The 14,844-nt window shown below is 41.3% G+C and overlaps 1 protein-coding gene across 1 annotated transcript; it reads right to left on the reverse strand.

Moving 5' to 3' along the window:
• Positions 1-9,581: 9,581 nt before the first annotated feature.
• krt8 (keratin 8) lies at positions 9,582-14,626 on the reverse strand. The gene is made up of 9 exons (XM_072696060.1): positions 14,108-14,626; positions 12,465-12,673; positions 11,726-11,786; positions 11,524-11,619; positions 11,255-11,419; positions 11,005-11,130; positions 10,673-10,893; positions 10,524-10,567; positions 9,582-10,424 (listed from the first exon to the last, which is right to left on the reverse strand). The coding sequence occupies exons 1-9, from the start codon at positions 14,531-14,533 to the stop codon at positions 10,153-10,155; spliced, it is 1,620 nt and encodes a 539-aa protein (XP_072552161.1). The 5' UTR covers positions 14,534-14,626; the 3' UTR covers positions 9,582-10,152.
• Between the last annotated feature and the right edge of the window lie 218 nt (positions 14,627-14,844).

Consider the following 14,844-nt stretch of genomic DNA (forward strand, 5'->3'; position numbering starts at 1 on the left):
AAAATCATTGTGATGCTCCACTGACTTTTAATAGTGAAAATGACTTTCATTCTCTTTCATTGCTACTCCAGGCTATGCACACTGCTAACAGTACTATGTAACTGAAGCAGGCAGGGCAATGCTTGTGAGAACTGTATAGCGCTGTGTAACTATATTTGTGTATATTCCGCTGTCTTCAAACGCCGACTAAAGACCCACCTCTTCCAAGAGTATTCCACGCTGGCTTTTGTATTTAGTAGTATTTAATCTTACAGGTATCTTTAGATCCAAGCCTATACAAACTAGCTAAGGGTATTTTCTGAGTAAACAGCAAAGCACAACTGTAAGTTGCTCTGGATAAGGGCGTCTGCTGAATTCCTTAAATGTAAATGTAATGTAAATATTTAAAAGCCTGTCGTACTACTCTCCCCCATCAGACCACTTTCACTTTCAGTGACGGTTCTGTATCTCTCAGCTTGTCCAGAAATGCATGTCCTTTTGGACTGTCTTTTAGGAGTGGCTCAAAATGGAAATCACTATTCACAATTCCTACGTAACGTCTGTTTTAAATAAGACATCAGGCCAACATCAGCCAAGATATCATTCCAGAATGAAATCGTACTTTAAATGTTTAATTGGTTAATAATAGTTCATTGGTTGCAGTTTAAGCAGCAATAGATCAGGGCAGCTGAAACAGTGCCTTCTCCAGGTCCTCTGGGCCCTGCTATCTCCATATCATTTTGACTGGGAGATATGACGGCTCCTTAGAGAATGTGAAACTGACCTAGCACAGGCCCTGGTAGGCTTGATTGGAATATCATGAACATTAACAACACGTGTATTCTAAATACCTAATTATGGTCATCAAAGTAATCAATGCAAGTTTGTATGCATTTGTTTGCAACATTTGAGATGTAAATAATGTGATTTCACACTTTATGTTTAAAAAGGTTAACATTTCTTCTGACCTACTATAATCCAATAATGCAATCAATAATAGAGTCTTAACAGAAGCCTAACGTTTATTAGAAACACAGGGGCACAGTGTGGGTCAAGAGAAAAGGAATGACAGGGGAAACAAATAGTAAAGATTTAATTGCATGGTTTTAAGCGTACTTAGTCTCACTTAACATGACAACACCTCACACACTTTTATTTATGTACACATGCTAGGCCTACGTCATATTTGCTAGTGTGAACCATGCTCTGAGATGGAACGGGAGGGTGGACTGTGGATTTTAATGTGGTGTACATGTGAAGCCAGACAACCTCCCCCGCCTCTATGGTGTGGTGAGTGATGAAAGAAAGGGAGGAGACAAGGTGGAGGTGGGTGCCATGTTTGTGCGACACAGAATTGGACTGAGAAAAGGGGCTTGAGGGCTAGGGGGAGGTGTTCGGGGCATGGCCTTTCCTCCAAAAGTGAGTTATATCATAATTCCATTAAAGTACACCCACAGAGAAGATTTTTCCCAGATTTTTGCTCGTAAGAAGTGGCTAACACACAGGAACAGTGTGATCAGTGAAGCAAACAGTGCAAACCTTATGCAGATACTCACTAGGGGTCGATACAATATTGTATCAATTCTCAAAAACACGGCACAACTCAACCCAGACTGCTAGATAGCAGTGTTGTCTTCAGATGCTACTGTTCTAATTGGATAAAGTCAACTTTTCTTTCATTTAGTTTTTATGCATATGATGGTGTTTTTATACTATGACAATTTTTCAAAAATTGTATTGTTAAATTGTTGTTTTATTATAAAAAAATCACAATGAATAGCCTTGCTGACGGTTTCGCAACCCCTGTATTGTGACCCACATTGTATTACCAAGTTCTTGCCAATACACAGCCCTTCTAGCTACAGGCACCAACCTTCTATGTGCAGATATATCTATTGCTTTGTTAAAAATAAAAAATACAAACAAAATAAATGTAGTTATGACCATGCCAGAACCACAGTCAAATAACAGTGCTGCAAATGCACAAAATCTCTAAAATCTATATAACAAATATATTTAGGTGGACTTTCACTGGGCTTATAAGCCTCCCAGGCAATACAAGTTATACACTGTAAACACATTGCTGATATATATATTTCAACTTTGAGCACCTGGCCCTCACAAAGTCTTTATACAGTCCTGGCAGTGTAATCTTGTGACAGTGAGCACCTATGGCATGCTGTGATCAGAGAGCAGATAAGAGCGATGCCATAGGCAAAGCGTTAATCTCCTCCTGTCGTCAGCATTTTTGACTCCTGTAAGGCGCAGAGCCTCTGGCAGCTGGCAAGTCAAATCAGCTCTTCTGTATGTGAATCACACTGAAGCTGCTTCAGTCTCACTACTTCAAACAACACTTTCTATGGTGACCTAGTCAACCATTTACACACAAAGCAGAGTGGGTGGCTACATCTGTAAAGGTTGAAGGAGCATAATGTGGGTAATACCGATCATGATGGATGATATCAGTGTCAAAAATAGGTCCATGTAATATGCAAATAAAGTTGTAATGTAACAACTGAGGTGATACAACAATGCTGATCCTCAAGAATTGGCTCCACTGGCTGGTTAAATCTCAAGGTCACACAGGGAAAACAAATAAGTAATATAGTTTAGACTGGCATTCGTTAAGGAGTACACACTAGGCCTTATATTCAAATACATAGTTTCCCACCACAGCACGCTGCAGGTGAAAATTGTAAATACAAGCTGAGAGACGTGAAGACATGCTAACATTTTCCCAAGTCAAATAGGCAACATAAAAAGAGACTTTCAGTAATATAAATTTACATTTTTTGAAATTATGTCACACCTTTGCCTAAGGTGTCTCTCAATAACTCTAATTCTACCACCCTGCACTACTCCTGGCACTACCTGGGGTGCCTTGCTCAAGGGACCAACGGCAGAAGCAGTCTTTGGAGATTGAGCCAATTACCAGCTTTGCTTTAAAGCAAATTCAAGCAAATTGCAATGCAAACTGTTGACGAGTTATTCTTAATGTGCCCACATTCTATGGTTTTCTAGTAGTATTTTTTTCTTAGGTCCACATAAAACTATTGTATCTCCCTTAAAATTAAACAGACCTTTTGTTACTGTTCCTTTGAGACAGTTATAAGATGAATCAGCTCTGTTCTGATTGGATGCCCTGTATTGTGCCTCATTCAAAAAGCACTCAGAGCTGAACTGCACTATGAGTCGGTGGAGCTAAACTGTGGAGTGCTGAATGGATGGAGATATGCAAATGGATTCTTGTGACATCAGAGAAACACTGTTGTCAAAACAGGTTATTTTTGCACATTAGTTTCTATTTATAGACTGAATGGACCGGGGGAGTGAAGGGTACATTTTGAAAAGTTTTTAATGATTGGACCCTTTAAGTTATAGAAGTAAGAAATTAGAAGTCTGAACCCAGTGGTTGTGTGAAATGTAAAGCTTAAAGAAACATCCAATGAAAGGCTCAAGAACTTCATTTATGCCATACTTTCATTTTTGCCATAGAACACGGTTTCTTACCATCCTGGGAAACAACAGCCATTCATTTTAAGATGTAAGATAAAAAGGCAATCGGTTACGTCAACTGTTCACTGAGCTCAGTAAAGGGTTTCAACAGAACCCACAGAAAAGGTGCAAAAAGTACTAATTGTACATGTAATAAAGAGCCTAAAACATCCTAAAATGTCTTGCATTAAAAATGATAAACATATATGCACTGATCAGCCAAAACATTAACACAACCTGCCTAATACTGAGTAGGCCCTTCTTGTGCAAGCACAACAAATCTGACCATTCAAGGCAGGAATTCCTCAAGACCTCTGAAGGCATCCTGTGCTATCTTGCACCAAGACTTTAGCAGCAGGTCCTTTAAGTCCTCTAAGTTGTGAGGTGGGGCCTCTATGGATCACATCAGTGAGCCCTGGGTGCCCAAGACCCTGTTGCTGAATCACTGGTTGTCCTTGCTTGAATCACTTTTGGTAGATACCCCACAAGTACCCTTGCAATACCCCACAAGATCTGCCTGAAGCTCTGACCAGCTCTGTCAGTCATTTAGCCATCACAATTTGGCCCTGGTTGAAGTATGTTCAGATTCTGGTTCAGATACGCTTGCCCTTTTTCCTAATTTTAACAGATCACCTTCAAGAATTGTTAGTGATAATGTTTGTGGTTTTATATTATTCATAACCTTTGCTACTCTGCCTTTATTCCTTAGAGTTACTAAGGATTCGAAAAATAATTTAATATTTATAATAATAATAGTGGCCAGTAGAACTAGACTTATATATTGAGAAGAGGGCTAGTGACTAAGACAAAGGGTGATTTCCAACCATCTGACAGGGGAAACTGAAAATATTTTTCCTTGTTAAGATTAAATATCCTCAGTATTAATCATATATGAATATCCGCTTATAACCTAAAGCAGGTTTAATAAGGCAGAAGGGCGTGGTGGCTCAGTGGTTAGAGTGCTGGGTTACTGATCACAGGGTTGTGGGCTGAATACCTAAATCCACCAAGCTGCCATTGTAAAGTCCTTTACCTTCTCTACTCCAGGGGCTCTGTAACATGACTGGGAAGCTGGGATATCTGAAGAGAAGAATTTCATTGTACTGTACAAGTATAAAAGACAATAAAGACATATAAAACAGAAAATAATTCAGCATTGAGGATTTGAATCCACTGCAGCTCACTCTGGGAAACTCTACCCGCTTTGACATGTATCCATTCATTCCAGAATCAAAAGGGCTTGGCTGTAATTATGTCATTCAGGCCCTATCATGTAGGTGTCTCACAATGACATGTAGGGCTTAGATCTCTGCAGATTCCTTTCAGCTGAGTGCAACACACTGTGGAGAAGGCTTGAAAATGCTGTATGAAAGTTTGGTTAGCCTCATCAGTAAAATGCTATGCATGATTTTAGTGAGCTAAAAGCAGAAACTAGATCAGGCAAGACTAAACCAATCTGCATTCGTAACCAACTTTCATTAACAGACAATGAAAAGTAAAGAGTAGTGAGCTTAAATGTTCTAGCTTGAATGCTCAATCTAACCACACCCATTTGAATCACATCTGCTGTCAGCTTCACCCTCTAGTGGGAAGTCGGCTTATTACTCATGCTTGTGTCTGCTGACATTGTCCAATAAACAGAGCCAGTTGAACACAAGGTTACAGGGATGTCTTACTCCCTGTGTTGAATTATTCCCTTTTTCTCTCAGTTTGGTAATGCCAATTCACCCACTCGTTCGTAGCTCCCTCTTGCACCAGCAATGCTCCTGATACTAGGAGGGTAAAGACTTAAGACATGTCTCTTTCAATATGTGCAAAGTAAGTTTCACTTTTTTAACTTTTTTAAATGGGCATCCAACACACTCGGAGGAAGGACCCCATAGGACCACTATGCCGACAAGCATTACTTGAGCGCAATGAGGGGAGAGAGCACCGGCTACCCACATGGACAGAACACGGTTAATTGTGCTTTCTCAGACTCTGGCTGCTGATGGCAAAGCGGCATGGCTCGGGATTCAGACTTGTGACTCCCGGGCCTCAGTGGTAGTGCATTGGACTGTCCCTGACCGTGCAGTCATTTAGTCTCAAAATTCAAACAGTTCATTTACAGTGCACTGCAAATTTGATTAGATGAGTAGGTCCTGGCTCCATGCAAGAACATATTTAAAATCTGCAGAACCCCTGCACTGAAGAAGCGTATACAGATAAAATGTTGCCCCAAGTGAATTCAAGGCCTGTGATTCATTAAATGGTTCACCTAATTCTTGTACCACATGAGTATTCTAATGATAATTAGAGATAAAGTAATAGCACATAAATAACATGCACAGATTAGAAAAAGGTTATAAAATAATATACAACAGTTTGGCTAGCACTGTGGGAACTGCTGGATGAACTGTGAGGAAACAGAAGATACTGTACATCATACCTCTGCGTCAGAGCAAGAAAAAGACTTGGGGAGGGAAACCACAAACAGATCAGCAATCAGTTTGCAGGAGTTACGGAGTTCAGCGCCTGAATCTGGAGTGAAAGTAGACAAAGCAAGACAGGGGTTAAGGCATGGGCAAGCATGTACAAGACAGGGGTATCCCTAATCAAAAACCAACTAACAAAACGCAAATTAACCAGAACCTCTGCTCAGGAAAGTCCAAATGTAAATCCAATCAAGAACCTGTGGAATAATTTGTAAATTGTGGTCCACACGCATCATCCAACAAACCTAAAAAAACTGAAGAACAGTGAATGAGCAAATCTGCCAGAAAGCATGGGAGAAAGATCACTCAGTAATTAAAGCTGGTAGAAACATATATAGACAGACTTAAAGCTGTTACTGCAGCAACATGCGGTTCCAACAAATATCATTCTATAATAGCAGCAGTTAAATATTCATGAAAGACATTTCTTCAACATTTCACCATAAGACCTGATGACAAATAATGAATTCTTACTTTTAGAGCATATGAAATTGCAATGAATAAAATTACTGATTGGAAAATCTATGACTTTTAAGGGGGTTCGATACTTTTTCAAAGCTTTGTAGATGGGTTTCAAACTGGACTGGAATGTAAACTACAGCAATAGCACCCCTTTCTGGATAAGAATGGGAGATCAAGCACATTTTTTTGAAGTGCATATGCCTTCAAATAATATACTACTTTTTTTTAGGTGTGAAGAACAGTAAAAATAATCCCTGTCCTTTATGTAATACCCATCAATCAAGTTTTGAGGACAGCTTGGAGTTTGCAGTGTACTGTGTGACTTTCACTGTTCTTTTTTAATTATGAAAGAAAATTTTGTAATTTTCTTTCTATTTTACAATACTTGTGTCCAGTGCAATTGATGTACTATTTAAATGTTTAGACATAAAGTTGTGGAGGAATTAAGAACAATGAAAATAATTAGAATTATAAACTGGTAATATATATATTCTCAAATAATACTCAAATACTCAAATAATAATGATGTGGAAAACACCAGCCACATTTGATCCCAAGAATACTTAAAAAAGAAAATTCCAGACTACGAGTGTGCGGATATGTATCATGTCTTTGTGGGCAGTTGTTAATGTTCTCCTGATGTTTTCCAGACAACAAGTCAGAACATCTCCAATGCACTGCTGTATCAATAATATCCTCTTACTGCTTTACTGTTGTAGTCAGGAAAAAGTGTGTTTAGTGTGTTTATACACAAACATACACACACACACACAAACATATACACACACGTACGCACACACATACACCAATAATCAAAATAGGAAGTCTGGACTTTGTAACTGGAAGCTGAATTTACCTTCCCATCAGTAATAGTGATGTCAGAGATCCAGTGTGAGGGCCATTGCATGGAGAGCTGCTGCCATCATGTGGCCTCAGAATTTAAACAGCAGGTTGTCTGGAGATACAAAGAAGTTTGAAGAGGACACCGATGGTACAGTCTCCTCCTTTACTCAGAATTTTAAGGAAGTTTAAGGAATAAAGTTCATCCACCACAGATTAAAAAACAAACAAACAAACAAGGGAAAAAACATCACATATTTACAGTGGAACAGAGGCTACATTTGGGTTCAAAAACACTAAGAACATTATATACAGAACATTAGAACATTATATACAGGAAGTGCTATGATTAGTCACTCTGCATCTTGGCCAATACTTTTTTTCAATTTTTGTTTTCCAGTTGTTGTGAGTGAGCTTTACACACACAAGAAATTCCCATGCTATCTGCTCTGCTGTTATGAGAAAGATGGGGTTTTTGTACACTTTATGTGAAACACCATGATACTTTTAGAATAAAATTCATTATATCATGAATTCTCTCATGTCTACCCAGTGTTTTTTCTGACCATTCTGACAATACAGGGCTTATAATACAGAAACGGAATATATGCATAGATTTTGTTTAGTTATTTTCATCAATTACCAAGTAAGTCAACCCAACCCTCCCAAACCATCTCAACCTGCCATCGCCACACCAGACCAAGATCAACAGAGTATATAAAATAAATAAATAAATAAATATAACTAAAAATAAAGATAAAAAAATAACACACAACAAACTAACCAAACAGAAAAAATTGTATTGCCTTTAAGTGGACTACACAATGTTGTACTTCTACACTGCTACAAAACAGTCTGAATAGATAAAGCAAGGTTTTAACATATGTTGACAATAATAATTCCAGGTTGGTTCCAGACCCACGTGCCCCTAAAATAAAAAATGAAAGATCAATAACATTAATATCAATAACAATTAAGTTGTTAAACACAGTAGAAGCTAGCTGTAGTAGTACCTAGAGCTATTTCACCACTGGGATTAGCTTTCATGAGTAATTCTCCTGTTTTGTAGCACCTCCCTTATTTTTACTCTTAAAACCCACTGAAAATAATTTCAAACATTTTTCAAAAACATCACTCATTATTGATTATATACTGTATCACTGCTGAACCCACTGACTGCTGTCTCTTTACAGATTAATAAACGTTATTTATTAGATTATATATTCAGAGGGGACAATAGTAGTGTCGTTCTGTTGGTATACCAGTGTGCTTTATGTTGGTCTGCTGTATTTAGCCTCCAGCCTCCTCACCAGGTGGAGTTGTTGGTCCCACTTTCAGTTAAATCAATGAGTGTAGCTTCACAGCAATTAAGGGGATTAAAACGTCTACTACGTAACATATGTGTGTTTGTCACCAGTAAAGTATGTGGTTTGTGGAGAATTCTCCTGTTATTTTACACTTTACACAGCTATTTATTAGGAAGACCTGTTCACCTACTCATTCATGCAATTGTCTAACCATGCCTGTTGATGTGTCAACAGTCCAGGCTGCTGGAGGTGGTGTTATGTGGTGAGGCATGATTTTTTTCGGTCAGCAGATCTGAACATCTTTGAAATGTGGTAGTACGGGAGATTTACAGCATGATGCAACACCAGACATCCAGTGATGAAAAGTTCAGGTCACGTGACAGCAACCCAATCATTAGATATAAATATCACTGAGAATTTGTGGGATTGTTTGGGAAATGTGTGGAGAAAAAAACTCTCACCACTATAAGACTATACATTATACTGACAAAAGTATTGGGACGCCTACACATTACACCTACAGGAGCTTTTATGGCATCCCATTGTAAATCCATAGACATTAATGTGGAGTTGTCCATCTCTTTGCAGCTCTATCAGCAGGTTTGGCACTCTGCAGTTACTGAGTCAGCAGAGCATTGGAGACTTTTATGCACTATGCGCCTCAGCACTGTAGCTCTGTAGCTTTACATGGTTTGCCACTTCATGGCAGAGTTGCTGTGGTTCCCACTTTTTTTTTGTAATACCACTCACAGTTAATGGTGGAATATCTAGGAGGGAAGAAATATCACCACTAACTTGTTAGGACCACCGGTGCTTGATTTTATACACCTAATGGCAATGGAACTGAATTAAATACCTGAATTCAATGATTAAGAGGTGAGTCCCAATACTTTTGTCCATATAGTGTGCACCCATTATTTGTGACTGTGAGGAAGAGTGAGCTAGAGGGAAACACAATATACTTGTACATACTTGCATCAGAAGCAGCAAAAGGTGGAAACTGAAATGAAAGCTAAAAGGCTGGTTTAGGTAAACACTTTATTTTTTGGTAGCAAAAAACAGCACCTTGTGGTACACTGTGGACATTTCGCTTTGCATCTGACAGAGTAGAATGGGAAGACTTTCTCTACAGAGCCGGCACAGAACATGGGTCTGCCACAAACAGGGCTACTCTTTAACACGAACGTGAACATTACCCTTCATGAACAAATATCCGGAAAAAAAAAACTGTCCCAGTGCATTAAGTGACTAAAAGAGTGGCCCGTGTTAGTGGCAAATCTAACATTCTCCAACTTAGACGTGCAGACCTTATGGCCTGTTATGCAAGACTCTACAGCTGTGTGGAGCAAACTGGGAGCATTTGTTTTAGTGCAGAATGGGGAGCATAAGGCACGGTGTGAGAAGATACGGTTTGGTCCCTTGCAAATCCTTTGGTCAGAGTAAAGGCATTTATTGCTTTATGGGTTGGTTTATGAGACTGCATCCCTTTGGGACTGCTTATTTTGGACCACTATCTTGCTGGTTTATAGGCAGAAAGAGGAATGGCTAAAAACACGAAAAGGTTACAAGACAGGAGTGGAGAACAGGCCCTGGGCTCAATCTTGGACGACCTCAGAAGACTCGGACACGACTTTGCCGTCCTTGGTCTCGATCATCTTGATTACGACGCTCTTCTTGCTCTGGCTGATGCTGCTGTCGCCATAGCCACTGCCAGAGCTGTAGCCGCCACTGTAGCCGCCACCGTAGCTGCCGCCATAGCCGCCGCCGTAGCCGCTGCCGTAGCCGCCGCCGTAACCGCTAGAGTAACCGCTAGAGTAGCTGTTGTAGGCACTGCCAGCACTCTCCATTGGGAAGGAACTGTAGCTTGCTGTAGAGATCAACAAAAATAATCAGGTAAGAATTTACAGCTTGCAGTTATACTGTATATGATGTCTATTTGAGAGGTTGAGAGAAAGGAAGAACGTACTGCTCTGTTTGGAGATGTTGATGGCCTTGATTCCAGTTGCCAGTCTGTAAGGAAAACAAGTACACTGTTAGAAAATTGTCCAATTATGAGTGACACTTTGAGTAACTTCAATGAATAGCAAACATCAAAACATGAGTTGGGGGACTCACCTGTCCTCTTCTCCTTCCAGGAGTTTTCTGTAGGTGGCGATCTCAATGTCCAGGGCCAGTTTGACGTTCATCAGGTCCTGGTACTCCCTGATTTGGCGTGCCATGTCCTGTTTGGCTCTCTGCAGGGCATCCTCCAGATCCTTGATGCGAGCCTTGGCATCTCTCACTGCCATCTCCCCGCGCTCCTCAGCCTCAGCGATCTGATTCTCCAGGTTTGCACGCTGGGACACAAAAAAGGACACAATGAACAACAAAGAACCTTCCCTGGAACTATTTCAGGACACTTTGTTCTAGTCTATGATTGCTTCTAGTTTGACCAAGCTGATTCTTACCTGTCCCTTCACACTGTCGATTTCTGCCTGCAATCTCTGGATCATGCGGTTGAGATCAGCAATCTCTGTCTTGGTTGATCTGAGGTCATCTCCATACTTGTTGGCGGATGTCTGCATCTCCTCAAACTGAGAAAGAGAAGTGAATCCAGGTTAGATGGTTTGAAAGGGTTCTCAAAATGGCTCGAAACTGGGCAAATTCATATTCCTCAAGTATCTTAAACCGAGGCACAGCAGTTGATCTTACTCATACCTTACTCTTGTACCACGTCTCAGCCTCGGCACGGCTGCGGTTGGCGATATCTTCATACTGAGCGCGGACCTCAGCCACAATGGAGTCCATGTCCAGCTTCCTGCTGTTGTCCATCTCCACCACCACAGAGGTGTCCTTGATCTGGGACTGCAGCTCACGGATCTCCTACGAGAGCGGGTAAAAGAGGGAGAGAAGTGATGAGTGTTTATCACGTAAGAGCTACACACAAGCCGACTACTAATGGAGAGTAGTTTTTGCAGGTGGCTTACCTCCTCATAGATCTGTCTGAGGAAGTTGATCTCATCTGTAAGGCTCTCCAGCTTAGCTTCCAGCTCAACCTTGTTCATGTAGGCTTCATCAACATCCTAAAAACACAAATGGAATTTGTGTTTTAGCAAATGAATTTACAATTTAACTTTACATAATATTCATTCATAGTTGCCTCTATTGTAAAAATGCATGTTCACTAACCTTCTTGATGAGGACAAAGTCATTCTCAGCCTCGGTACGCTTGTTAATCTCATCTTCATACCTGGAAAAAAGGAAATCCATGTTATATATATATATGTATGTATGCGTGTACAATGACCAAGCAATATCCAACCACTAGTTTAAAGGTTGAGTAAAATGACATGTGTATTGTATCTAACTGTACACTAGGGGGAGGCAGTGTAATGTCTCTGGGGGAACAGCTCTAGATACCATGACTCAAGTGTTGAGCCCAAGTCTATTGTTGCTGGTTAACTGTTGACAGTTTGTAAGGCCATCATTTTGGGGGGATTTGCAGAAAAGGTGCGGCGGGATATTTATGCAGTTAGCTCTGCAGGAATGCTCAGTGACTCATGCTTGTGGCTAGCTGTGTGTTTTTTTTTCCATTTTGGAAAAGTACCTATAGTGTTATTCAGGACATGCCAGCTCAGTGATGTAAATCCTGCCCAGGAAAGTAAGTTAGACAATGGATTTAGCAAACTAGGGTGTGACCTTGTCCGTTACACATATGTGTACAGTGTTGTTGCAGAAGCCATACTAAAACCCAGCCTGAACCTATTCCCAAAACTCCAGTTAGGTATTTTTCCTCCTCTATTTGCATGTAATCCCTGTTTATGCTGAGAACACTTAAGTGCACCCCACAAAAGCCAGCATTCACTAAACTTGGGCCTCATCCATTTGCCACAGCCCGAGAGTGGAAAGCCTCCAGCCAGTGACTTACTTATTTTTGAAGTCCTCCACCAGACCCTGCATGTTGTGTAGGTCAGCCTCTAGCCTCATCTTGTCGTTGCCCAGGCTGTCGAGCTGTCTGCGCAGGTTGGCAATGTAGGCCTCAAACATGGCGTCGATGTTGGAACGGGTGGTGGTCTGGCCCTGAAGGAGGCTCCATTTGGTCTCCAGCATCTTGTTCTGCTGCTCCAAGAAGCGTACCTGGGTGGGCGAGAAGAGAATGGGGTTATTGTTTCAGCCGAGACACAAATGAAGACCACATTCAGGGCTTCAAAGGCCCAGATTGCTGTTGCATTCAGTAATTGAATGGAACTGTGGTTTCGGAGCCAGCCTGACATTTCATGCAGCAAACCACAACCACATGCCAACAGGCAGCATGTGAAAGCAGTCAGCATCAGAGGAGCCCTTTTGGCCTTTCTTTTATATGGAATTAGTGACTGTGTGCAGGACAGCAGGGCCTTTCTTTCTGGAAAATTGTGATGCACATCTTTATGCAGGGCCAGAATGAGGAGTGGGGGTTTACGAGAGCAGTACCTACTCTGATTTTCCTGTTTTGGGGGATGGTGGAGGACAAGGTAGAGAGGTCAAGCAAAGACAATGCTTGGTGGAATTTGGGAAACTATTTATTTGTATTTGGGGCCAGTGTAGACCTGATCAGGGGCAAAGGAGTGGTCAGCTTTAAGCTTTTATTAGGAAGATGTAACATTACAGGACCTACTCAAAGTCATTCACAGGACTGTGTGAAAGTTACAACTAAGCGATACTAAATTTATGAAATATAAGAATTTAATCTGATGCAAAATATATTATTATTGTAATGTAAAGACTGAGAAGGAACATGGAGAATGTCCTAGTGTCCTAATCAAGACCAAAATGATCAATGTCACTGCTGCCTTGAGAGAGCGAGCATGTTATGTAATCTGGTCAGAGCTGTTTGCTTGAACATGACACCATTTCCCCAGATTAAATATTAACTCTGTAGAGCAAGTCCTGTAGGTTCAGGCAACAATAGCTTTTCTGCCTGATGGCACACAATTTCTCAGCTAAGGACAAGTAAACTAGCTTGGAACAATGAACAAATCTCACTCTGCAGCCAAGATTATATTAAAACATTTCCAGATTAGATACAGATACATATCCAGAAGTTTCTTCTGTTTTCGTTGGAGCTGCCTGCCTTGGAGCACTCTGTTGAAAAGGTAAACCATTCATTCTGACCAGTGACACGCCCTACTCCCCACCCGACCACACATCTCTTATTCTTTCTTTGCAGCAAGAAGTCATTGCAAAAGCCTGCGGCGTCAAAAATAGGAAGCTGCCATATTTTTGCAGAAGAACCTATTCATTCCTAACAGTTTCTAATGATAAATATTTTTTGCTCCTCCATGTTCATTTACTCGGTCTTCAAAGTGATCTGGGAGTTGCTCCAAGTTGATCAAAGTGCCACATGGTTTTCTCCAGTCCTTTTCAAGTTCTATCTGAGCTAGCACAGTGCCATAGAAGTGGCAGACTTTCACTCATACTTTTAAACTCTATGATTATTATTCACTTAGAGATCTTAAACATCACTACCCAGAACTCCTACTTTGATACAAAGTAAAATAAAACCTTTGATTAAAAAACCCTGTGATTACTCACCTTATCAATGAAGGAGGCGAAGCGGTTGTTGAGGGACTTGATCTGCTCTTTCTCCTGGGTGCGGACAACCTGGATGGTGGGGTCGATTTCCAGGTTCAGAGGGGCCAGAAGGCTCTTGTTGACGGACACAGCGGTGATGGGTGTCACAGCAGGGCCACCCATGCCCATCCCAACACCCATGCCCAGACCCATGCCACCTCCGTAGGCTGATGAACTGGTGATGTAGCTGCCACCTCCCATTCCACCTCCCATTCCACTTCCCATTCCACCTCCAAAGCCACGGCTGACCCCTCCATAGGAGCTGCGTGCGGTGTAGCTTTGTCGGCTGAGGCTGGGTCCAGAGTAGGACATGCTGCTGAAGCTCCGGGGAACTGTCCCAGAGGAGGAAGACTTGACAGTGTAGGACGTTTTCCTAGAGACTGACATGTTGTCTGCGGAGGTTCTGAGTGAGTGCGAGCAGGGGTAAGAGAACAGCAGAAGGGAAGCTGGTGTGCTGTGCTGGAGAAACCCGAGCAGCTGGGCAGAGGCAGTGGACACTGCCCCTCTTAGTATAGCAGCCTCACCGGGGGAGGAGCCAGTGGATGTCTCTGATTGGCTACAGTTTAGGTGTAGAGTAAAGAAAGGGGGGTGTGACTGAAACTTAACACTCTGGTCTGGCATACTCCCTCTAATCATTACCTGAACATTCAGAGAAGCCACTCCCTCTTTTCTCTCACTCAGTCTGAAGACTTGGGCGA

The sequence above is a fragment of the Salminus brasiliensis genome, chromosome 14, assembly GCF_030463535.1.
Source record: "Salminus brasiliensis chromosome 14, fSalBra1.hap2, whole genome shotgun sequence".
Classification (NCBI taxonomy): Eukaryota; Metazoa; Chordata; class Actinopteri; order Characiformes; family Bryconidae; genus Salminus; species Salminus brasiliensis.

Excerpts from the sequence above, each read along its gene's own strand:
- krt8 (XM_072696060.1), bottom strand. The coding sequence starts at position 14,533 with ATGTCAGTCTCTAGGAAAACGTCCTACACTGTCAAGTCTTCCTCCTCT. Across the intron at positions 12,674-14,107 it reads TCGCCTCCTTCATTGATAAG|GTACGCTTCTTGGAGCAGCA; the intron begins GTGAGTAATCAC and ends TCGCCCACCCAG. Across the intron at positions 10,425-10,523 it reads CAACATCTCCAAACAGAGCA|CAAGCTACAGTTCCTTCCCA; the intron begins GTACGTTCTTCC and ends TGATCTCTACAG.